Raw genomic sequence first — 23548 nt, 5'->3', positions numbered from 1 at the left:
GCGGCAGCGGCAGCAGTGGCAGCCCCTCCCACAGCTGTGGGCTCCCTCTCGGGGGCTGAGGGGGTGCCTGTGAGCTCTCAGCCACTTCCCTCCCAGCCCTGGTGAGCTCCAAGTTGGTGGGGGGGAGAGGGGAGAGTGGAGTAAAGTCCCTCGGTACAGTCTCCTCTCCCCTTCTTTTCCCACCAACTCCTCACTACTTCCCCACCAACCAAGAAACCTCCAGAAGGAAAGGAGGAAGAAATGTTTTCTTAGGGGAATTCACTAGGTTTTAACGATTTGTTTCTCCTGCTCCTCTCTCCCTGTCAGACCTGACCCCACACACACCTGTCCCCTCGGTTGTGTTGAAGTCCCTGGACAGTGGGCAGGGGTGGCAGAGGACAGGAGTAGCCACTGCCCTTACCCCCTTCCTCTCTGAAGTCCCCTGCCCTGTCCTCCCAGGGATTTGTGAGCCTTTTCCCTCAATGGTCCTCTTGCTCTTCTCCCAGTCCTCTCCCCCTACTGTCTGCTGCCCCTCCCTGGGGAGTTGGTGCTTTCTTTCTTTCTTTTTTTTTTCCAGGGGGAGGGAGGAGAGGAAGGAGGGGATCAGAGCTTCTGTCCCAGAGAGAGAGAGAGATGAAGTCTGAGAGAGGGCAGAAGCAGGGAAGGCAAAGATTGTACCTTCATAAGGTGGTAGGGCTGTTTGGGGTCAGGCCCTCAACATCCTACTTGAGAATCTGTCGGGGGGGGAAAAAGTCAAGGGGAGCAAAGAAGGAGCCATGAGGGCCAGAGGCAGAACAAGAGGTGGAATCTTAGGGGGCCAGGGTAAAGGAGGGGATCCAGGGACTAGAGGTGCTTCCTGGGGGTGGGGGGAATGCAGTCACAGTGGCTCCCCCTTCCCTCTTCCACCCCAGCTCCAGCCCTGGTCTTTTCTTTTCATCCCTCTTCCCCACGACAGAAGCTGTGGCCCTGGCCATGTCATCGTGTTCCTGTGTCCCTTGCATGTTCCCCACCCCCATCCCCTCCTTTTGCGCGGACCCTATTAAAATAAATTTTAAATAAAAACCTGTCTCTGACTCTGGGTTGAATGAACTGCCCTCACCAAGCTCCCTGTCCCCGCCCCCAGGAGGTTTCCTGGCCTGGTGTCAGCCCCAGCCTTGGTTTGCCCTCTGTGGCTCTGGCTCCTCCCTCCCCAGGGGCAGCTCTAGTGGCTGCAGCACAGATTTAGGGTGGGGCCAAGGCTCCGGGGGCTGTGGAGAGCAAGTTCCAGGACTCCCAGCTCTCTGGGGAATACCCAATCTGGACAGGCCTAGAATAGCCACTGGAGGTTTGAAGAGTCCGGGTTAGAAACCCACACTGCTGACGTGAATGCTCTTCGTCACCCGTGGCCGGGTGCTCAGACCGCAGCCAGCCACCTGCACACCCTCGGGGCCCTGATGGTGGGTGACACGACTGCAGAGAGGTTGGGGAAGTCAGCTCTAGGACTGGGAGCGCAAGGCTGAGGATAAAAGCTGCGCTTGTCCCCTCATCCCTGGCATGGTCTGCCCTGTGTTTACAGTGGCTCTTCAGCCCTAGCCTTCTCCCGCTGTTCCAGGCTGTCCGTGCGGCTGCTGCCTAGTCCCTTGGAATTCCCTCTCCCGTCCTTTTCAGGGACCTTTCTTGAGCCTTCAGGTTCCCATTTCTGCCGCTCCTTCCTTGAGGGTAGGGAGGCTTCGTTCTGCACGCTCCCACCTCGAAACCCCACCCTGCTCCTCCTGCATCCTCCCTGCGCGTTGCCCCATCTTTCTTGCCCTCTTTCTGCTCGTAGGGGTGCCTCCACCCGGTCCCGCTTGTCTCGCCGGTCCCGTCTCTCCTCGTAGACCCCCGTCTCCGCCAGGACCCCCGGTGACCGTTGGCGGGAGGGGCTGGGGACTTGGGAAGGGGGCGCCCCGCCAGGAGGTGCGCGTGGGAAGGGGCAGGGAGGGGGCGCCAGTGGTCCCCAGGCCGGTTGCCTGGGTAACGCGTGGCTCCCTGGGGCTGGCCGGGAGGGGCCGGAGGCTTGCAAGGGGCGGGGGCGGCGTGCGCGGCAGCGGTGGAGCGTAGGGGAGGGGACCGGAGAGGAGGGGATGAGCAAACGCCAGGAGAGAGGAGGGAAGACCCGCCGCCTCCCCCCCTCGCTCGCTCGCTGAGTCGCTCCCTCCCGGGCTGCGGCTGCTGCAACAGCAGCAGCGGCGGCGGGAGCTGTCCAGAGGCCGGCGTCGAGGTGAGACTGGGACGGACGGAGGCTGCGGGTAGGAGTGGACTGACCGACGGCCGACGCTGGGGGCTTGCACGGGAATGCGGGCGCCTGGCGGGCTGGCTGGTGGTGCTGGGCGCGCTGCACCATTGGGAGGAAGCGATGCCAGCCCACCGAGGGCGAGGGAATCCCTGGGAGAGGGGCTGAGGAGGGGCTCAGAGGAGCTACCCGGGTCCCCCAGAGAGGGGCGGGGGCGTCCGCGCCCTTAACGCGCAGCAGGAAAACCGCACCGCCTGGGCGCCTAGGGAGGAGGGGAGGATGCAGAGGGAGTGGAGCGTGAGTGTCGGGTCCTCTGCCCAGTCTGCCTGTCGGAATGTTTGGGTGTCTGCATAGCTTGTTGATTTGGGGGTGCTGAGTTACCTGCTGCACTCTGAGAGTGCGGATCTTGGTGGTGGACCCTGGGGAGGGTCCTGTTTACAAAAGGGTTCATCTTCCCCAGAGCTCTCCAACAGAAGACTTGGAACTGAGCACTCCTCTCCCCAGGGATGTCCCACCCCAAGGCAAAGGAAACCCCAACTTTTCTTCCTCTCCCTAGAGGCAGCACAAGGCTGGCACTAAGATAGGAGCTTGGCCTTCTTGGGCCTGCAGTGCTGAAAGCCCCTCTGCCCTCCTCACACCAAGCTTATCTCCTCCTCTTCCAGGATTTGCTGCTGTCTCTGCTATCCATCCTCCCCACGGGGGCTTCTCTCCCCTCTCCCATTTCAAGATGGCAGCAGGGGGAGGCGGCAGCTCTGAGGTCTCTGAGATGAAGAGGGTTGAGGAGAGTCCCGAGACCCAGGGAGAAGGGCCTGGCCATTCTGAAGCTGAAACTGGCCCTCTCCAGGTCCTAACAGGGATCCCAGACCAGCCAGAGACCCCACAGCCAGGCCCAGGCACCACTACGGCACCTCTGGACTCAGGGCCCAAGGCTGGGCTGGCTCCGGAAACCACAGAGACCCCAGCTGAGGCCCCAGAAACAGCCCAGGCCACAGTCCCCAGCTTAAGCCCAGGAGGGGAATCAAAGGCCAAATGCAGCCCCGAAGCAGCATGCGAAGAGCCAGCATCCAAACCAGAAGTGAGCAAAGAGGCCACTGCAGACCAGGGGTCCAAGCTGGAGTCTGCAGCCCCACCTGAGCCAGCCTCAGAGCCTGCTCCCCAGTCAGACCCCCAGCCAGGTTCCCAGCCCACCCCCAAGCCAGCACTTCAACCAGAGCCACCTACCCAGGAGGACCCCACCCCTGAGGTCCTGACTGAGAGCACAGGGGAAAAACAAGAGAATGGAGCAGTGGTGCCCCTGCAGGCTGGCGAGGGGGAGGAGGGCCCAGCCCCCCAGCCTCACTCGCCACCCTCAACAAAATCCCCCCCAGCCAATGGGGCTCCCCCCCGAGTGCTACAGCAGCTGGTTGAGGAAGATCGGCTAGGAAGGGCTCACAGTGGGCATCCAGGATCTCCCCGAGGCAGCCTGAGCCGCCACCCCAGCTCCCAGCTAGCAGGGCCTGGGGTGGAGGGGGGTGAAGGCACCCAGAAACCTCGGGACTACATCATCCTTGCCATCCTGTCCTGCTTCTGCCCCATGTGGCCTGTCAACATCGTGGCCTTCGCTTATGCCGTCATGGTGAGCCCCATGGGACCCTGGTCCAGGCCTGCTGTGGCTCCCAGCTTCCCGCCAGTGCTGGGATGGAGCCCCAGGAGTAACCACGTCTTCCTTTCCCTCTCTGCATGCATCCCACTTCCCCAGTTGTAGGGCCTTTGCTTGCCTCTCCCTAGGACCTAACCCTCCGAGCCACCACAGTGCTACCCCTTAGGGTGGGAGGGATACGGAGACATGTTTCCTCCAGGCTTGCTGACCTGTGCTCCTCCCACTGCCTCTCCAATCCTCCTCCCTATCCACTGCCCACGGGGCTGGCCTGTCTTCTGGACGACTTTTTCACCTCATCCCCACTGGCCTGGCTTCTCCTGACCCGGCCACGGTGCCTCCACCCCTCACCCTAACCCCAGTCCCGGAACAGCCTGCAGCAGGGGGACGTGGATGGGGCCCAGCGTCTGGGCCGCGTGGCCAAGCTCTTAAGCATCGTGGCACTGGTGGGGGGGGTCCTCATCATCATCGCCTCCTGCGTCATCAACTTGGGCGGTGAGTGGGGTTTGGGACAGGCAGGGGAGGAGTGGAAGGGTTGACAAGGGCAGCTTTACTAACCCCTGCCCCTGCTCTCTCCTGTCTGTCCTCCTTATCTCTCCTTTGTCTCTCCTTGTCTCTCCCTCCCCTCTCCTCCCCGTCTGTCCTTCCCTCTCCTGTCTCACAGTGTATAAGTGAGGGGCTCTGCCCTGCATTCCAAGACTTTTCTTCCTGTTGGGAGCTGCCTTGGGCCCAGCCCTCCCCTGGGGGGAGCCCAACTGATGGCCCTGGCCCTCATCCCTAGGGACCAAGGGAGCCTGAGCGGCCTTGTTTACAGCTTCTTTCCTGCTCCTGCATCCTGCCAGGCTCCTCTGCCAACTGTAGGCCTCCTTTCTCCCTGCACTGTTTCCAACCTCCTTGCACTTCTGCTTGCATCCTCTCTAGCCTCTTGGCCCCCCATCCCTGCACTCGGGAAACCTCTCTGTGCGCTCAGCCTCCCTGCATCTCTCCCAGCCTCCCTGCACTTCTTCCAGCCTCCTAAATTCTCTGGACCTCAACCCGGGCCTCCACCTCCCAACTCTCATTGTCTTGGCATCTTCCCCATTTCCCATTCCTTCCTTCCCTTCTTCATCTCCCTTCCCTCTCCACATCTCCCACCCCTCCTTCCCCTTCCTGCCTCCTTCTCTCCCCCAGCATTCTATTCTCCACCCTCCTGCCACTTTTTATTCCGCAAAAACTACAGCACTTAGATCAGGTTGGGGGGGCTGGGAGCACCATCGGGAGAGGGCTCCCTAGCCCTGGGCTCTGACTGTTCTCTGCTGGGACGCCCTCAGGGTGCGCCTTGCGGTTCAAAGAGCCAGCAAGGGGTGGCGAGCACTGGGAAGGGAGAAGGGAGGGATGCGGCATCTGATACTCCTCTGGTCAGCCTGAGTTGACCCGCCCACTTGGGCTTTTTAACCCCAGTCTGCGAGTTTTCTTGAAGGTGTCGGGGCTAGAGTCATTCACGTGCTTTGTAACGGAAGAATCAAAAAATAAAATAGGACCAAAGCTCCCAGCTGCGGGGAGCGAGGGAGGGGCAGGGAACTCTATAATTATTTTCTAAGCTGACAAGGGAGGTTTGTTGCACGCGACAGCCTGCTGAGGAGGCGGGGACGAGCTACAACATGGTTCGGAGTTGGCGGCTTTTTTTTTTTTTTCTAAAAAGTCTGGGGAAAAAACTAAAATTCTTCAAAAAAAAAAAAAAAAAGGCTGTATCACACTGATTTTTCCCTTTTTGTATGCCGGATGCTGCATGAGTCTGAAACACCAATAAACGGAGACTGCATGAGACTCGCCTCCAGTCTCAGTGGGTCCCTGCGTTCGTCCCGCCGGGCCAGCGGTACTGCCTACCTCACGGTAGAACCTACTGGGTGGTATACGCATGCGCCGCCCCGGTGGCCATCTTTACTGTGGGCTAAAGTCTGTTCTGCCCAAGCGCCTACCTGCGCATGTGCAAGCTTTCCCTAGCTTTCCTCTTCCAAGTAACTTTGACTAGAGCGGGGCCTCCCGCGCCATTTTTGCGCGCCTGCGTACTGTGCCCTTGCGCAGCCCGGGAGGCGGGTCTTAGTCCAGGTGCGTACGGCGGCTGAGTCGACGCGGCCCAGAGCTACGAGGTCTGGGAAGAGGGTGCCGTGTCCAGGTGTGGAGAGGGGCGGCGTGAAGCCGAGAAGAGTGGACCCGCCCCTCTGCTGCTGGGAAAGTGGTTTCTGCGGGCCCCCGGGAACATCGGAGTGCCGGATCTCGACCCTTGGGGCGGGGCGGGGCGGGGCCCTTAGAGGGGACTGGCGCCCCCTCCTGGGGACAGGCGGGCTGGCCGCGGAGACAGCCGGTGGAGCCTGATTGGTTGGAGAGACTTTCCCAAACCCTCGGGGAACCCGATCCCTGGGGCTGGGGAGGGAAGCCCGGCTTAGTACTTGAGCATCTATCATCGCAGGGTCCCTGCCGTAGTGGTCTATGTCTCTTTCCCGGGGTCATGGAGATACAGCGGCCACCTCGGCGGCGCCTCTGTCTGAAGAAGGGGATGTGACCTCCGGCCTCCAGGCTCTGGCAGTGGTGGATACCGGAGGCTCCTCTGCCTCGGCCAGTAAGGCCGAGGAAGAGGGGGAAGGAGGCCGGGAGGAGACCGAGCGTGAGGGGTCCGGGAGCGAGGAGGCGCAGGGAGAAGTACCCAGCGCTGGGGGGGAAGAACGAGCCGAGGGAGAATCCGAGGACTGGTGCGTGCCCTGCAGCGATGAGGAGGTGGAGCTGCCCGCGGATGGGCAGTCCTGGATGCCCCCGCCCTCCGAAATCCAGCGGCTCTATGAACTGCTGGCGGCCCACGGTACCCTGGAGCTTCAAGCTGAGATCCTGCCCCGCCGGCCTCCCACACCCGAGGCCCAGAGTGAAGAGGAGAAATCCGATGAGGAGCAGGAGGCCAAAGAAGAGGAAGAGGAAAAGTGAGGGCGCACCCTTGCACCTTGTCCCCTGATGGCAGGAGCAAATTGGGAGGAGTAAAACGTGGAACGCAAGAGCATGGAAAGTGGAGGGAGGGAAGAGAGCAGGAGAGGGAGAGCCGGCAGGCTGGGGAGAAGAAGCACGTGTGTGGTGTTTGGGAGGGCCACCCTCACCCCTCATTCTCTGTCTCCCTGTCCCAGACCACACATGCCCACGGAATTTGACTTTGATGATGAACCAATGACACCAAAGGACGCCCTGATTGATCGGAGACGCACCCCAGGTACAAACAAGAGGGAAGAGTTGGGGGAAGGTGAAGGGCCTTTGCTCCCAGTTACCCAAACAGTGGCTCCCTTAAAAGGCCTTTGCTGGGTGACTCAATTGCCACACAACTTCTAGCTACTGGATAAAGCATCACCTGGTGGCACTATCTTTCTGGCTTAGGTTAATACCCTGTCTTCCTTTAAAAGTCCATCAGAAGCCGGGCTCAGTGGCTCAGCCTGTAATCCCGCGCCTTTGGGAGGCTGAGGTGAGTGGATTGCCTGAGCCCGCGGGTTCGACACCCCCCTGGGCAACTTGGCAAGACCTCATCTCTACAATAAATCAAAAAAATCAGCCGGGTGTGGTAGCGCATGCCTGTAATTCCAGCTACTTGGAAGGCTGAGGCGGAATGATCGCCGGAGCCCAGCAGATCGAGGCTGCGGTGGCCGGGAGCGGCCACTGCACTCCAGTCTGGGTGACAGTGAGACTCCAACTCAAAAAAAAAAAAAGTCCATCACAAATAATTGTATCATGTTTCCCATTCCTTTTATCTTCTCCCCAGAAGTCTAAGTCCTCCTAGTCATTCATTATCTAAATCCATGTTCCTCTACTACTGTGTACATCCCCTAATCCTAATAACCCAATTTCCCACTCCACATACCTCCTTAGAATTTGCCTTTGGAGGCCGGGCCTGGTGGCTCACACCTGTAATCCCAGCACTTTGGGAGGCATAGGCGAGAGGATTGCCTGAGCCCACAGGTCTCAGACCAGCCTGGGCAACTAGGCGAGACCTCATCTTTACAATAAATTAAACATTAACTAGGTGTGGTAGCGCATGCCTATGGTTCCAGCTACTTGGAAGGCTGAGATGGAAGGATTGCCTGAGCCCAGCGGGCTGAGGCGGTGGTAGCTGTGAGTGTGCCATTGCACTCCAGTCTGGGCGACAGAGTGAGACTCCAACTCAAAAAAAAAAAAAAGAATTTATCTCTGGTGTGGACAGTTGTGGCCGCTCATGCCAGTAATCCCAACACTTTGGGAGGCTGAGATGGAAGGATTGCTTGAGCCCAGGAGTTCAAGACCAGCCTAGGTAACATAGCAAGACCTTATCTCTAAAAAAAAAAAAAATTAAAAAATTAGCCAGGCATGGTGGCACATGCCTGTATTCCGAGCTACGTGAGAAGCTGAGGCAAAAAGATTGCCTGAGCCCAGGAGTTGGAGGTTGCAATGAGCCATGATTATGCCATTGCACTTCAGCCTGGGTGAGAGAGCAAGAAGTTGACTCAAAAAAAAAAAAATGCCTTCGGAGCCATTCTTGGATTTTCTTTCTCTACCTGAACATATACCAGTAGAAAGTCCCACTAGTTCTGCGGGACTTTTCCAGGATGTACATTTCCAAGTACATCTGCTTACCACTTTTAACACCATGTCCCTGTTCAAGCCACCTTTATTGCCTTGATAGTTGCAGTGACTCTTAACTGGTCTCCCTTCTTCCAGGCTCAGCAATCAGAATGATCCTTGTAAAACATAAGTCATAGCCGGGCTCGGTGGCTCACCTGTAATCCCGCACCTTTGGGAGGCTGAGGTGAGTGGATTGCCTGAGCCCGCGGGTTCGAGACCCACCTGGGCAGCGAGACCTCAACTCTACAATAAATCAAAAAATTAGCTGGGTGTGGTAGCACGTGCCTGTGGTTCCAGCTACTCGGAAGGTTGAGGCGGAAGGATCGCAGGAGCCCAGCAGGCGAGGCTGTGGTGGCCGGGAGCGGCCACTGTACTCCAGTCTGGGCGACAGAGTGAGACTCCCAACTCAAAAAAAAAAAAAAAAAACATAAGTCATAACCGGGCTCAGTGACTCAGCCTGTAATCCATTGTTTTGAGAGGCTGAGGTGAGTGGATTGCCTGAGCCCGCGGGTTCGAGACCCACCTGGGCAACTTGACGAGACCTCACCTCAACAATAAATCAAAAAATCAACTGGGTGTGGTAACACATGCCTGTAGTTCTGCTACTTGGAAGACTGAGGCAGAAGGATTACCGGAGCCCAGCAGGTCAAGGCTGCGGTGGCTGAGAGCGTGCCACTGCACTCTCCAGTCTGAGATAACTCAAAAAAAAAAAAAAAAGTCATGTTGCTTTTCTACTTAAAATCCACCAAAGAATTGCATCTTTGGGGGGAAGAGCATGTCAAGGGAGTATCCAAGCTGTTCTTCCCCACCTCGAGCTCTCTACACTCTTCTTTGAGCAGACGTCTCTGTTCCTGCCTTGGGGCCTTTGCACTTGCTCTTCTCCTTGCCTGATACGCCCTTCCCTGGTCTTCATGTTACTGGTACCTTCCCATAATTCAAGGCCTTTGCTGCTTACCCTATCTGTGGCCCAACCCCAAACCCCAGAACCTCCATGATGAAGGCTTGGAAAGCTGTATGTTAACAAGCTCCTCAAGTGATGGTAAGATCCAGGTAGGCCTGGTGCGCACTGCCTCAATCTCTTCCATGTTCCTTACCTTGCATTTCTCCAGGAAGCTCAGCCCGGAGCCAGAAACGGGAGGCCCGCCTGGACAAGGTCCTCTCAGATATGAAGCGACACAAGAAGCTGGAGGAGCAGATCCTTCGTACCGGGAGGGACCTCTTCAGCCTGGACTCAGAGGACCCCAACCCCACCAGCCCTCCACTCCGGTCCGCAGGGAGCAGTCTCTTCCCCCGGCAGCGGAAGTACTAACTGCTGCTGCTATTCCCACTAGGGTGCAGCATGTGTACCTGTTGGGGCCAGGCCTTTCTTTCCTAACCCAGAATACTGGGAAACTTGGGAAAAGACAGACACTCCGAGCTCCCAACACAGAAACTTGCCGAAAAGAGGGAGCACATGTATGTGTGTTTGTTTTCTGTTGACCTATTCAGAGACCTGGACTGAATTTTCTGAACCTAAAATAAAAGGTGCAGAGTCATCATCTCTTAAGAGGAGGGGCTGCAGCTGAAGCCTAAACAGTTGGCCACACTTGAGAGGAGAGGCAGAATTGTATTCACCCAGATTGGAAAATGAAAGCCAGATGGAGCCAAGGCGAACTCAGTCAGCACCTGTCCCCCTGTCTCAGGCCCTCTGATCCCTCCCAGTCTCATTTCAGCACAGCCAGCTGGCTCTGAGGCAGAAACTCCTGAATGCAGTGAGCTTCCTGCTTTGAGCTGCAGCGGAAGCAGCCAGAGGAGAAAATGAGAGCCAGCTGCACGGGCCCTTTAACTATCTAAGCCCCACCCCCAGGCCAGCCCCTCCCTGCCCTGCCCTGCCCTGCCGGGAAGTGATCCCCTGGGCTGGGTGAGAGTTCCCTAGTTGAGGCTGTTGGAGCTAAGAAGAGCTAGCTGCATTTCTGGATGTGAGTATGTCATACTGGCCCCCAAACCTTAAATCAGTGGTGAGTCTTTGTTCCCCGCAAGGCCCTCTTCCCTGTCCTGCTTTCTAGGTCCTTCTGCTGAGGCTGGGAAGACTTCTGAATCTAGGGGAGAGAAGGTGGGTGGAGCCTTTGCCTTCAGAGATTTGTTTCCTTATTGGAGCTTTCCGGGTTTTGAAGCAAAGGGAGATCAACTCACCCACACTGTCCCTACCCCCCTCCAGAAATCAGGCCTTTCTCTGATTTTAGGGTCCCGTATTGGAAATAAGATGGGGGAGCTTGTGGGATCCATTCAGATCCCATCGTGGAGCTAGGCTGGTTTCAGGATTTTTTTGGTAGAGACAGATCTATGTTGCAGTTGGCCTCAAACTCCTGGGCTCAAGTAATCCTTTTGCCTCAGCCTCCCAAAGTGCTAGGATTACAGGCAGGAGCCACCACGCCCTGTGTGGTTCCTTTTTTTTTTTTTTTCCTGAATCTGAGTCTCACTTTGTCCACCAGCCATCACACAATCATGGCTCACCACAGCCTCGACATCCTGGACTCAGGCAGTCCTCCTGCCTCAGCCTCCCAAGTAGTTGGGACTACAGGTGTAAGCCACCATCCCTGGTCTGTGTTGGGTCTGCCCCCTCACCCTGGTGGCCTGGGCTCTGGCCTGTCCCTTTGAGCTCCTAGAATGTGACTTGTCTCCATTGAGACCCTTCAACTCTGCCACATGTTGAGGCTTTCCTACTGCCCCACACAGGGCTATGCCAATTGTGGGCTTTGACACGCATCTGAGAAGTCACTAGCAGATTGATCTTAAGGTAGGCTTTGTCTCCAGAAGGCACAGAGTTTGGTGAGCCAAGTTTTTCTTCTTTCGTTTTGAGAGGGGGGAAAGTGAAAAACAGGAAGTTCAGTTGGTCCTGTGATTCTGGGAATCATCTTTTTTTTTTTTTTTTGAATTGGAGTCTCATTCTGTCGCCCAGACTGGAGTGCAGTGGCTGCTCCCGGCCACCACAGCCTCGACCTGCTGGGCTCCGGCGATCCTTCCGCCTCAGCCTTCCAAGTAGCCGGAATTACAGGCATGCACTACCACGCCCGGCTGATTTTCTGGGAATCTTAAAGCTGTCCATCTGGAGTGAAACACTTGGGGTGGGGAGGGATGGTAGCTAAGGCACCTGTCCCCTGTGTTCTCTGCTCTCTGCCTGGATGGACCCCTGGGTTATCATGTTGGCTGTCACGTGGGGATGTGGGGTGCCAGGTGGCCCTCCTGGAAACTCCTATTTCTGCCTTTGACACGCAGAGCACCAGGCTGGCCCTGGGGTAGGGCTGTTTAAACTAGGCTGGCCCTGGGGTGGAGCTGTTTGGACAGGACAGCTCTCTGTAGCCATGAGCCACCTTGACTGTATGGCTCAGAGACAGCCTGAGGGCTCCAAGGTAACTGGGTGCTCAGCTTCCTTATTGGGTGCTGCTCTCCCAGGTTCTGAGGAGCAAAGGCTGGATACTGCCCCAGATTACAGAAAATGCTCACCTTTGAACTGCCATAGGTGCTATCTCTTGGGCAGTACCAAGCCCCACCCAGGTTTGTTTTTTTTTTTTTTTTTGAGTCAGACTCTCACTCTGTCGTCCAGGCTAGAGTGCAGTGGCCCGCTCACAGCTACTGCAACCAAGACCTGCTGGGCTCAGGCAATCCTTCTACCTCAGCCTTCCAAGTAGCTGGAACCACAGGCGCATACTACCACACCCGGCTAATTTTTTTTTTTTTTTTTTTTAATTAGTTGGAGTCTCACTCTGTTGCCCAGGCTGGAATACAGTGGGACACTCAGGGCCACCACAGCCTCAACCTACTGTGCTCTGGTGATCCTTCCACCTCAGCCTTCCAAGTGGCTAGAACTGCAGGCACACGCCACAACACCCAGTTAATTTTTAAAATTTATTTTGAGATAAGGTCTCGCCAAGTTGCCGAGGCTGGTTGCGAACCTGTGGGCTCAGGCAGTCCTCTCACCTCACCCAAAGTGCTGGGATTATAGGCGTGAGCTACTGCATCTGGCTAATTTTTTGATTTATTGTAGAGAGACAGGGTCTTGCTGAGTTGCCCAGGCTGGACTTGAACCCCTGGGCTCAGGTAGCCCTCTCATCTCTGCCTCCCAGAGTGCTGGGATTACAGGCGTGAGCCTCCGCTCCTGGTCCCCACCCAGGTTCTTAGCTTTATAGCCTTCCTGATGTTCACCAAAAAACCTCTGCCTTCTAGCAGTCATGATACCCAGGGTAGAATTCTGGCTTCATCCTTTGTTAACTGTGATCCTGAGCAAGTTCCTTAATACTTAGTTTCTTGTAAGGAGAAAATAAGTTAATTGGGAGTACTTAATACAGTGCCTGGCACAGATTAAGTCAGTAGTAAGTAGAAGCTGTATGTGGGGGCATTTGCCTAAAATACAAGTTCCAGAGTCTCCTGGAAACCTTTACCCATAGGTCAGAGGTGAGGCCTGGGAAACAGCATGAGCAGGATTAAGAATTCCAGTCCTGTCCTATGACTGGGCAAGCTTTAGAAAACATGGGTGTAGATCAGAGGTCCTGAAGCCTGATTCTTGGGTCACTTCTAATCTAGGCAACCCTCACCTTCAATGATTGGCATTAATTGACAGCATCCAGGAGTGGGGACAGGAGAGGGAGCCAAGTCCTAGGCTGGCAGAGCAGTTCTGCCCCTGGTGAGGCCACCAGGCTGCTTCCCCTCCCACACAGTGGCCCAGTTTGGCAGGAGCTCTGCTGAGATTCCTTTTGGGAAGAAAAGTTCCCAAAACTTTACTGCTTAAAAAAAGTGGTTTATGTGAGACAGATGCTCATTGTCCAGCAGTAATCCCCTGAAGTGAGACACCTTTTCTATAGACCAGGAAGCTGCCGAGTCTGACATTCCTGAGTCATGAGACTCACATTTTTAAAACAAGACTAGAATGTTAAACTGTGACGGAAAACTGCACAGATGAGCCCCTGTTCACACTGAACTTCATGTGCCTTTTCTTGAACCGGAGGATTGGGGAGGCCTGAGTGCAAGGCTGAGTCTTCTCCAACCTCAGGCTTTCCTGGACCAAGAACCGGCCGGGACTAACGGGGTTGGAGAAGAATGAATGGAATCATTGCCCTGGAGGAGTAGTCTGTGACCAGATCTCATCCCTTCTCCCAGCTCCCACTGGGCATTAGAGATCCTCCATTTTCTAATACCTTGCCCTTCAGGAAACAGTCACTTTTTTTTTTTGAGTTGGAATCTCACTCTGTTGCCCAGACTGGAGTGCAGTGGCCGCTTCTGGCCACCACAGCCTCGACCTGCTGGGCTCCGGCGATCCTTCCGCCTCAGCCTTCCAAAGTAGCCGGAATTACAGGCATGCGATACCATGCTCGGCTGATTTTTTTGATTTATTGTAGAGATGAGGTCTTGCTGCCCAGGCGGGTTTCGAACCTGAGGGCTCAGGCAATCCACTCACCTCAGCCTCCCAAAGGCGCGGGATTACAGGCTGAGCCACCGAGCCCGGCTGAAACAGTCACTTTTATTTCTACTTCACAGGAGAGGAAGGCCCAGAGGCTGGTAAATGACCCACAATCGTGCTGGCAGTGACAGAACCTGCTGAACTGACATTTTCCCACTGGCTCTCAATCCTGGCTATGTGTTAGAATCAGGGGGAGCTTTTAAAAATAGCAATGCTCAGCCCCCACCCCAGACCAGTCCCCACCCCAGACCAGTTAAATCAGAATTATCAGAGAAGATGGCTTTTAAAAAGATATCCAGGCTGGGCTCGGTGGCTCAATCTGTAATCCCAGCACTCTGAGAGGCCGAGGCGAGTGGATTGTCTGAGCCTGCGGGTTCGCGATCAGTCCGGGCAACTTGGCGAGACCTCATCTCTACAATAAATCAAAACCTAGCTGGGCATGGTAGTGCATGCCTGTAGTTCCGGCTACTTGGAAGGCTGAGGCAGAAGGATCGCCAGAGCCCAGCAGGTTGAGGCTGCAGTGGCCAAGAGGTATGCCACCGCCCTCCAGCCTGGGTGACAGAGTGAGACTCCAACTCAAAAAAAAAAAAAAGAAAAGATGTACAGGTAATTCTAATGTGCAGCCCAGGTTGAACATAGCTGCTGTAGAACAGAGCTTCTCAAACTTTAATGTGTGTGCAAATCATCCAGGATCTGGTGAAAATGCCAGTGCATTCAGCAGCTCTGGGGCAGGGCCCAAACCTTGCACTGCTGCTGAGCCTCTGGGTGGTGCCACTCTGCTCACTGCAGACCACATAGGCAGTGTGACCACTTTGGCATTTGTTATTTAAGCCACTCACAATTGACCTTGAAGGTCTCTGATATGTGGTGACTTGTGATTCATTTATTATTATTATTTTTTAATGAGTCAGAGTCTCAGTCTGACACCCAGGCTGGAGCACAGTGGCACCATCACAGCTACTGCATCCTCTACCTGCTGGGCTCAGATGATCCTTCCACCTCAGCATTCCAAGTAGCTGGAACTACAGACACATACCATAACACTCGGCTAATTTTTTGATTTATTGTAGAGACAGGGTCTCTCCATTTTGTCCAGGCTGGTCCCAAACCCTTGGGCTCAGGCAGTCCTTTTGCCTCTGTCTCCCAAAGGGCTGAGATTCCAGGCATGAGCCACTGCGCCTGGCTCACTTATTAATTTTTGCAGTAGTTTGTAAGTTTTACTTTTGAGTCCACAGTCTGGAATCAAGAGCCCTTCTTTTTTTGGTGGGGGAGGGGTTTTGGAGCCTCACTCTGTCGCCTAGGTTAGAGTACAGTGGAACCATCACGGCTCACTGCAGCTCGACCTCCTGCGCTCAAGCAATCCTGCCTCAGCCTCCCGGGTAGCTGAAGAGGTGAACTTGACTTCTGCTTCTGACAGGCTGTTTAGTTCTGTGCCCAGTCACTGGCATGGGGGCAGGGACACATGGGTGAGATTTGGGGTAAAAGTTGGCAGTTACTCTTTCAGAAGCCTCATGTCAGTTGAGGGACGTATGATCTGGCAAGGCATATATATGACTAGAGGGCAGATCTCAGAAGCAGGGCATGAAGGGACATGGGTGGGTGTGTGGATTTGGGGAGTTGGAGTCAAACCTGAGTGCTGGGCAGGACTTTGCAAAGGTCAACAAGATCCTCCTTTTGCAGGCCCTGATCTATTAGAGGTGAAATGCTCTAACTGTACACATCATCTAAAAACTTCAAAAGTCTAAATCTGAGACTTGTCACAAACATGCTGCCTGAGTGAGTGGTTTCCCCGGTCCACCTCCGTGGAAGGCAAGGCTTGTTCTGGGTGAACTTGGCACACAGTCTAGGGGGAGGGTTCATGTTGAGCGCATGACAATGGGCAGTTAAAGAGGAAAGGCAACGTCCCAATACTGACGCAGGGGCAGTTGGCAAGGGCTTGGCCTCAGAGCAAGGCAGGATGAGTCTGGCTGAGTCACTGAGCTGGGCGAGGCTCTCAGCCCCCCTGACTGGGCCCAGCTGGGACAGCAGATGGTAGGGCGGCCTCAGCCGTCGGGGGTGTGGGAACATCCAATGAGGAGCCAATGGAAGCTGTTCCTGGAGCCTGCTTCCAACCTTGTGTGGCCTTCTAGAGTTCACATCTTCCCTGTGGGGCCTCAGCGCCCTGTCCACACCTCCTCTCACTGCCCTAGCCCTTCCTCTTCCCCCATCTAATTTCCTGGCCATGTTTCTACTCTGCAGAGAGCCTGGCAGGGAAGCAACTGGAAAAAGCTTTCCTTGGCTGTCAGCTGCCCCTACTTTGCTGTTCTTGTAGCCCCACAGCTGGGGTGACATAAGACTTGCCACTGACCAGTAAACACAGAAGAGCTAAGCCAGGATGCCAGTGGGGAAGGCGTCTCCAGAGCTGGTCACATTCCCTGGTCCCTCACCAGGGATGGTGGCCTCAAGAGCTATTCTCTCCTCTGCAGTAAATGAAGGCTCTGTTCTGAATGCTTTATGTATGAACTCAGCCCTCATGACTCTGAAGGAGATGCTGTTACCTAGTCCCTCCTTGTATCTAGGAAACAGATACAAGGAGGTAAAGGGACTCACCTAAGGTTGCTCATTCGTAAGGCTAAGAGCCACGATCCAGGCAGCTCAGCCCAGAAGGCTCTTAGAAGTAGCCAGCCCTTCCAGAACAGGGTACCATAATCCTGAGTGGAAGCAGAGCTAAGCAGGGTGGGGCAATAGAGAGGCTGGAAAGAGAAGGTACAGATAAGAGCAGCCGAGAGCTGGAAAGTCAGAAGCGGGCCCCTGTGTTCTCAGAGGGAGCTCTGAGGTTAGAAAAGCCACCCTCCTACACATTAGGGAACGATCATGTAAAAGTGAACAACGGGAAAGTATCAAGGCCAGATCTCATACAAAGTTGCAAGATAAAAGAATGATGTGGAAAGTGTACCAGGAAAACATAAAACTGTAACCCCTTTCAAAACGAGGTGAGACATTAAGGAAACAATGCAAGGCTTGAGGACAGCAAACCAGAGTTGTAACCCCAGGCAGTCCGAGTCAGAATTCCTGCCCTGGGACCATGCTGCCTTTTGAGAAATACAGTACCTGACATTCTATCAAGGTTCCAGTGCTGACAGTACCACTAATTTGCTGTGTGGCTCTGAAGGACTCATTGTGCCTATCTGGGTTTCAGCTAATTAGAGCTACAGTGTCCAATATGGGATCAGCCAGCCACACTTGGCTATTTAAAATTAATTAAAATAAAAAATTTAGTTCCCGCCAGGCTCGGTGACTCAGCCTGTAATCCCAGCACTTTGGGACACTGAGGTGAGTGGATTGCCTGAGCCTGTGGGTTCGAGACCCAGCCAGGCAACTTGATGAGACCTTGTCTCTACAATAAATCAAAAATTAGCTGGGCATGGTAGTGTATGTCTGTAGTTCTGGCTACTTGGAAGGCTGAGGTGGAAAGATTGCCAGAGTCCAGCAGGTCAAGGCTGTGGTGGCCGGGAGTGTGCCACTGCACTCCAGGCTGGGTGACGGAGTGGGATTCCAACTCAAAAAAAAAAAGAAAAAGAAAAAGAAAAATTTAGTTCCTCTAATGAGTTAGCCACATTTCCGATGTTTAGTAGCTACATATGCTAGTCCAAAGACAGTGGAAATTTAGAATATTCCCTTCATTGTAGAAAGTTTTATTGGATAATGCTGAGTTAGAGGGTTTTAAAACAGGAACCAGGCAGGACAATGGCCCTGGCTGAAAGACAATAGGGGGTAGTGAGGACTGTGGCAAGCAGGAAAGCTTAAGTCCCATCTAAAGGGGGCAACTGCTACTTGGCTCTCACCAATTTTGCCATATGGAAATGTAGGTCCAGTGTTGTGTTGCTGGTCTCCTAATTCTTTAAGAGATGCAAGAATCAATCAGGAATTTGTGAAAACTCATGATTTCTTTCTTTCTTTTTTTTTTTTTTTTTTTAAGTTGGAGTCTCACTCTGTCACCCAGACTGGAGTGCAGTGACATGCTCCCGGCCACTCCAGCCTTTACCTGCTGGGCTCCAGTGATCCTTCCACCTCAGCCTTCCAAGTAGCTGGAACTACAGGCGCATGCTGCCATGCCCAGCTAATTTTTTGATTTATTGTAGAGATGAAGTCTTGCCAAGTTGCCCGGGCGGGTCTCGAACCCGCAGGCTCAGGCAATCCACTCAGCTCAGCCTCCCAAAGCGCAGGATTACAGGCTGAGCCACTGAGCCCGGCAAACTCATGATTTCTAAACAAAAAAATTAAGACAGGGTATGGTGGCCCACACCTGTAAACCCAGTACTTTGGGAGGCTGAGGTGGGAAGATCTTTTGAGGTCAGGCGTTCAAGACCAGCCTGGGCAACATTGTGAAACCCCCATCTCTACAAAACATTTTTTTTAATGTATTTATTTATTTTCCCACCCCGGCCCACCCCAATATTTTATTTTATTTATTTATTTATTTATTTATTGAGTTGGAGTTTCACTCTGTCACCCAGACTGGAGTCCAGTGGTCGCTTCCGGCCACCGCAGCCTTGACCTGTGGGCTCTGGCGATCCTTCCACCTCAGCCTTCCAAGTAGCCAGAACTAGAGGTGCACGCTACCACGCCTGACTAATTTTTTGATTTATTGTAGAGATGAGGTCTCGCCAAGTTGCCCAGGCAGGTCTTGAACCCATGGGCTCATGCAATCCACTTACCTCAGGCTCCCAAAGTGCTGGGATTACAGGCTGAGCCACCGAGCCCGCCTCACCCCCAACATTTAAAAAAATTAGAAGGGTGCAGTAGTGCACACTAGTAGTCCTAACTGTTCAGGACACTGATGCAGGAGGGTTGCTTGAGCCCAGAAGTTTAAGATTATACTGAGCTATGATTGTGCCACTGCATCCAGCCTGGGTGATAGAGCGAGACTCTGTCTCAACAAAAAAATAAAATAATTGCAAATTTTTGGATTGTGTGAATCAAGTAAAACTCTTCTCTGGACCTCGCCTGGCCTTGATTCTGTCATTTGTGGCTCCTGTCTATCTTCTGTCTGCCAGGCCACTTTCCTTTTTATTTATTTATTTATTTATTTTTTGAGCCTGAGTCTCCCTCTGTCACCCAGTCTGGAGTGCAGTGGCACACTTATGGCCACTGCAGCCTTGACCTGCTGGGCTCAGGCGATCCTTCTACCTCAGCTTTTCAAGTAACTGGAACTATAGGCACACGCCACCACACGTGTCTAATATTTTACCTTTTGTAGAGATGAGGTCTCACCATGTTGCTCAGACTGGTTTTGAACTCCTGAGCTCAGATAATCCTCTTGCCTCTTCCTCCCAAAGTGCTGGAATTATAGGCGTGAGCCACTGCACCTGGCGCAGGTCACTTTTTATTCTCACTTGTATTTTTCATCCGGGTTGGAAACTTGGTGGGTGGTAGAATAGATAAGGAGTCACTTCTTCAAAGTTATCTGAGGTCAGGGTTCTGAGGTGCTTAGTCAACTTGATTCCATTTGTATGACTCAAAGGGATGTGTTCAAAGTCCAAAGGGTGTAGAGGTGGGGATGGGAGTTAGGTATGGTGTGTGACATTCCTGAATAGCCAAAGCACTGGAGGAAACCGCCAAAAGCAGGTAGGATGGAAACCAAGTACTGTGACTCACACCTATAATCTCAGTGCTTTGGGAGGCCAAGGCAGGAAGATTCCTTGAGGCCAGGAGTTCAAGATCAGCTTAGGCAACATAGCCCAGATCCTGTCTCTACAAAAAATTTGTTTAAAAATTAGCCAGGTGTGGCCATGTGCTCTTTGAGCTATGGCTGTTACTGTGCTTCCTGGCTTTGGCCCCTTCCCCACCTTGGGGAGGTGAATCTTCTCTCTCCCTTCTCTTTCTCTCTCTGATTTACTTTTAAATAAACTTTTCTTAAAAAAAAAATCTAGGCTGGGCTCGGTGGCTCAGTCTGTAATCCCACGCTTTGGGAGGCCGAGGTGAGTGAATTGCCTGAGCCTGCGGGTTTGAGACCCGCCTGGGCAACTTGACGAGACCTCGTCTCTACAATAAATCAAAAAATTAACCGGGTGTGGTAGCGCATGTCTGTAGTTCCAGTTACTCAGAAGGCTGAGGTGGAAGGATCGCCGGAGCCCAGCAGGTCAAGGCTGTGGTGGCCGGGAGTGGCCACTGCACTCCAGTCTGAATGACAGAGTGAGACTCCAACTCAAAAAAAAAAAATTAACCAGGTGTGGTGTATCTGCAACCCCATCCATTTGGGAGACTGAAGTGGGAGGTTCCCTTGAACCCAGGAGGTCGTGACTGCAGTGAACTATGATTGTACCACTGCCTTCCAGCTTGGGCAGCAGAGTGAGACCCTGTCTCAAAGGGGGGGAGGCAAGTAAGAAGGGAGTTGGGTGGAATACAGTAATCATTGACCCCGTTTCCCTTTCTCCCCAGCCCTGCGAGCAGGGAGCTGAGGGTAACAATAGACCAGAGAAAGAACTAGGGAGGAAAGGACTAGAATGATCTACCATGTTCTGAGTCAGCTGGTTTTTTGGGAGCATCAGTTCTGTCAGGGATCCCCTTCATGAGAGGTGGACGAGGTCTTGACAGTATACCTACCCCAGGATTGCTTCAAGCACAGGAAAGGGGAAGGTGTAAACAAAGATCATGCAAATAATCTTCTCACCCCTCCTCTCCCCAGTCCTAACCACTAGACCAGGGACATGCAAACATCCTTTGGCTTTGAGTTCACATTTGAATACAGCCAGGCCCTGGGGATCCCCTGAAATAAAGGCTGCCTGCCTCTAGAGGAGCCAGAGAGCACCTTAGAACCTGCCCCGTTCTACTCTGGACAAGGCCTCACTCTGCTCCCAGCATGGTCATTTCTACACCTTAGGGACCACGCACGTTTTTATCTAAAGCCCTTTTCCAGTGCTTTAAGCAGTGTCGGGGAGGTAATTGATGGGAGTGAGGGAAAGGAATTGGTAACAAACCTTCTGTGGTTAATGGCATTAAGCAGTTCTTGGCAAGGTGAGGTCTGGATGGGCTGTGTGGTCCTGGATGCGGAGAAGAAAGGGAGAGGTGGGCGTGGAGACAGGGAGGGTCAGATAATCTGAGCTGGAGAAGGAAGGGCTGTATGCTGTGCACAGCTTGTCTTCAGCCTCAGGCCCCTGTGCTCATCTCGGGTCCTCTTTCCCCCCCCCGCCCGCCGCCGTCCAGCATCCTCTGGTTAGCCTTGGAGTTAGGAGTCATCATGGCCAATGAAGAGTCCATCATCCGCATCCCCCCGTACCACTACATCCATGTGCTGGACCAGAACAGCAATGTGTCCCATGTGGAGGTCGGGCCAAAGACCTATATCCGGCAGGACAATGAGAGGTTGGTGTGGGGACTGGGCAGTGGGTGGGAGCCTCTGGGCTGAGGAGGGCCTGTTAGTGTGGTTGGCATGGCTGTCCTCCTCTTCCCTGCTCCCGGGCAGGAGTGGCCCTGGCTTAGGTGCAAGGAGGTTTCTCTCCCTTCTTTGGGAATGGAGACCTGGGCTCCTGGGTTCTCACACCCCTTCTCATCCTCCAACAGGGTACTGTTTGCCCCCATGCGCATGGTGACCGTCCCCCCACGCCACTACTGCACAGTGGCCAACCCTGTGTCCCGAGATGCCCAGGGCTCGGTGCTGTTCGACGTCACGGGACAAGTACGGCTTCGCCACGCTGACTTGGAGATCCGGCTGGCCCAGGACCCCTTCCCCCTGTACCCAGGGGAGATGCTGGAAAAGGTACCTGGCTTCCCTCCCCTCTGCCCACCACCCTACCTGCCCTCTACCTGTTCTAGGGCTCTGTGCTGCCATCTGAAGGGAAAACAAACCAGAGCAGTGGGAGAGAGTGGGGAGAGGCCTTGCTGGCTCTCCCCAGGGGCAGAATTGACTCACTACCCCTCCACTCACCTTCCCCAGCCACTCCTTCCTCACAAACAAGTTTGCCCCTCTGAAAATTGTCTCACTACCTAATCTCCCATAGGCCTGGGGCCTGGGCCTGAGCAAGTGGGCACGCCACTTTCATCTCCTTAGCTGTTCTCCCGCCTTTCCCTTCTTGCCATGTCTGCTTTTTTTACTCTGAGTTCCTCTACTGGCCAGCTGCTTAATCCTAAATGCGTAGCACCATGACCTGGGGAGCTCATGTCCACTTAAAAGCAAACAGTTTGGGGAAAGAAGTATATGTGTAGAGAGAAAAAAGAAGAATGATTTAAACCATAGCCTTACTTTGGGAGGTGGAGGCAAGAGGATTACCTGAGCCCAGGGGTTCTTCAAGACCAGCGTCAGCAACTTGATAAAACTTCGTCTCTACAATAAACAAAAAAAAATTAGCCAGGTGTAATTCCAGCTACTTGGAAGGCTGAAGGATCACCTGAACCCAGCAGGTGGAGGCTGTGGTGGCCATGAGTGTACCACTGCTCTCTAGCCTGGGCAACAGAGTGAGACTCCTATTCAAAAACAAACAAAAAAGCAAAAATAACAATAGACTTTAAGGAAGCTGGTGAAGAGCATATAGGGGTTTTTTTTTTGTTTTTTTTTTTGAGTTGGAGTCTCACTCAGTCACCCAGACTGGAGTGCAGTGGCATGCTCCCGACCACCACAGCCTTGACCTGCTGAGCTCTGGCGATCCTTCCACCTCAGCCTTCCAAGTAGCTGGAATAGAAGTGTGCACTACCACACCCGGCTAATTTTTGATTTTATTGTAGAGATGAAGTCTCACCAAGTGCCCAGGCGGGTCTCGAACCCGCGGACTCAGGCAATCCACTCACCTCAGCCTCCCAAAGCGTGGGATTACATGCTGAGCCACCGAGCCCAGCTGAAATGAAAGGTTTTTTGTTTTTTTTTTAAAAAACGTATCCAGGTAATACTTCAGACCAACTAAATCCCCGTCTGAGTGGGAGTGGTGGGATAGCAAGTAGTTAGGTACCTTGGGCTGAAAATAGGGCTCCCTGCTTTATTAAACCTTGGCTTCCCAGCAGACGCAGCCTATGCACTCCAGGCCAGGAGGGCAGCAATGCCACGCTCATGTTCCTTTCCACTTGGCCTTCCTGACCTCAACTCTGACCCTTCCGACTTCTGTTGTGCTTTAGCTCCCACCCAGTATTGTGTCCACCCTGCACTTGGTTACCCTCCCACCTATCCCACCTCTGAAATCTGAGCTCTAGCCTCTTCCACCTCCCTCCCTCCTCTGTTGTCATGGTCCTCAAGGCTTCTATCCCAGTATTCTCTCCTATCCCTCAGTCTTTCTGGTTTTTTTTTCTTTTTCTTTTTTTGAGTTGGAGTCTCACTCTGTTGTCCAGGCTAGAGTGCAGTGTCATGCTCATGGCCACTGCAGCCTCAACCTGCTGGGCTCAGGTGATCCCTCTGCCTCAGTCTTCCAAGTAGCTGCAACTATAGGCGAGTGTTACCACGCCCGGCTAATTTTTTGATTTATTGTAGAGACGAGGTCTCACCATGTTGCCTAGGCTAGTCTCGAATCCATGGGCTCAGGCAATCCTCTCGCCTCGGCTTCCCAAAGTGCTGGGATTACAGGCTTTAGCCACCACACCTGGCCTAATTTATCATTTTTTGGTTTTTTTTTTGAGTTGGAGTCTCACTCTGTTGCCCAGACTGGTGTGCAGTGGCTGCTCCCCGCCACCGCCGCTT

The 23548-nt window shown here is 53.8% G+C and overlaps 3 protein-coding genes across 7 annotated transcripts in view; all 3 read left to right on the top strand.

Annotated features, from left to right (window-relative positions):
* The first annotated feature begins 1858 nt into the window (after positions 1-1858).
* Positions 1859-5677, top strand: PRRT2 (proline rich transmembrane protein 2). 2 transcript variants are annotated; one of them, XM_008071678.2, is made up of 4 exons: positions 1859-2218; positions 2893-3845; positions 4229-4361; positions 4531-5677. In XM_008071678.2, the coding sequence occupies exons 2-4, from the start codon at positions 2958-2960 to the stop codon at positions 4539-4541; spliced, it is 1032 nt and encodes a 343-aa protein (XP_008069869.1). In that variant the 5' UTR covers positions 1859-2218; positions 2893-2957; the 3' UTR covers positions 4542-5677. The 2 variants fall into 2 exon arrangements, with proteins under 2 accessions (XP_008069869.1, XP_021575066.1); XM_021719391.1 differs by having other exon boundaries at positions 4229-5677.
* A 523-nt stretch (positions 5678-6200) lies between these two features.
* On the top strand, positions 6201-10020 carry PAGR1 (PAXIP1 associated glutamate rich protein 1). Its single transcript, XM_008071677.2, has 3 exons — positions 6201-6817; positions 7016-7098; positions 9584-10020. The coding sequence occupies exons 1-3, from the start codon at positions 6336-6338 to the stop codon at positions 9781-9783; spliced, it is 765 nt and encodes a 254-aa protein (XP_008069868.1). The 5' UTR covers positions 6201-6335; the 3' UTR covers positions 9784-10020.
* Positions 10021-10333: 313 nt separating this feature from the next.
* The window catches only part of MVP (major vault protein), a 31463-nt gene continuing 18248 nt past the window's right edge, over positions 10334-23548 (top strand). For 3 of the 4 annotated variants that reach the window (XM_008071676.2, XM_008071675.2, XM_021719386.1), the window contains exons 1-2: positions 21042-21252; positions 21451-21646. In XM_008071676.2, coding sequence (XP_008069867.1) covers positions 21128-21252; positions 21451-21646 — 321 coding nt within the window. In that variant the 5' untranslated portion in view covers positions 21042-21127. Of the gene's footprint in view, positions 10433-21041; positions 21253-21450; positions 21647-23548 lie in introns of those variants that run through there. The other variant, XM_021719385.1, reaches the window with a different exon arrangement.

The sequence above is a fragment of the Carlito syrichta genome, unplaced genomic scaffold (assembly GCF_000164805.1).
Source record: "Carlito syrichta isolate Samal-C Ts95f unplaced genomic scaffold, Tarsius_syrichta-2.0.1 Scaffold314605, whole genome shotgun sequence".
In the NCBI taxonomy this organism is placed as follows: Eukaryota; Metazoa; Chordata; class Mammalia; order Primates; family Tarsiidae; genus Carlito; species Carlito syrichta.
The sequence above is the reverse complement of the archived record's forward strand: the minus strand, read 5'-3'. Positions and strand labels throughout refer to the sequence as shown.

What these genes read in the sequence shown, in the direction of transcription:
- PRRT2 (XM_021719391.1), top strand. Translation starts at nt 2,958, where the DNA reads ATGGCAGCAGGGGGAGGCGGCAGCTCTGAGGTCTCTGAGATGAAGAGG. An exon ending in CCTTCGCTTATGCCGTCATG is followed by an intron (nt 3,846 to 4,228) that starts GTGAGCCCCATG and finishes CCCTAACCCCAG; the next exon opens with TCCCGGAACAGCCTGCAGCA.
- PAGR1 (XM_008071677.2), top strand. Translation starts at nt 6,336, where the DNA reads ATGTCTCTTTCCCGGGGTCATGGAGATACAGCGGCCACCTCGGCGGCG. An exon ending in AAAGAAGAGGAAGAGGAAAA is followed by an intron (nt 6,818 to 7,015) that starts GTGAGGGCGCAC and finishes TCCCTGTCCCAG; the next exon opens with ACCACACATGCCCACGGAAT. An exon ending in TGATCGGAGACGCACCCCAG is followed by an intron (nt 7,099 to 9,583) that starts GTACAAACAAGA and finishes GCATTTCTCCAG; the next exon opens with GAAGCTCAGCCCGGAGCCAG.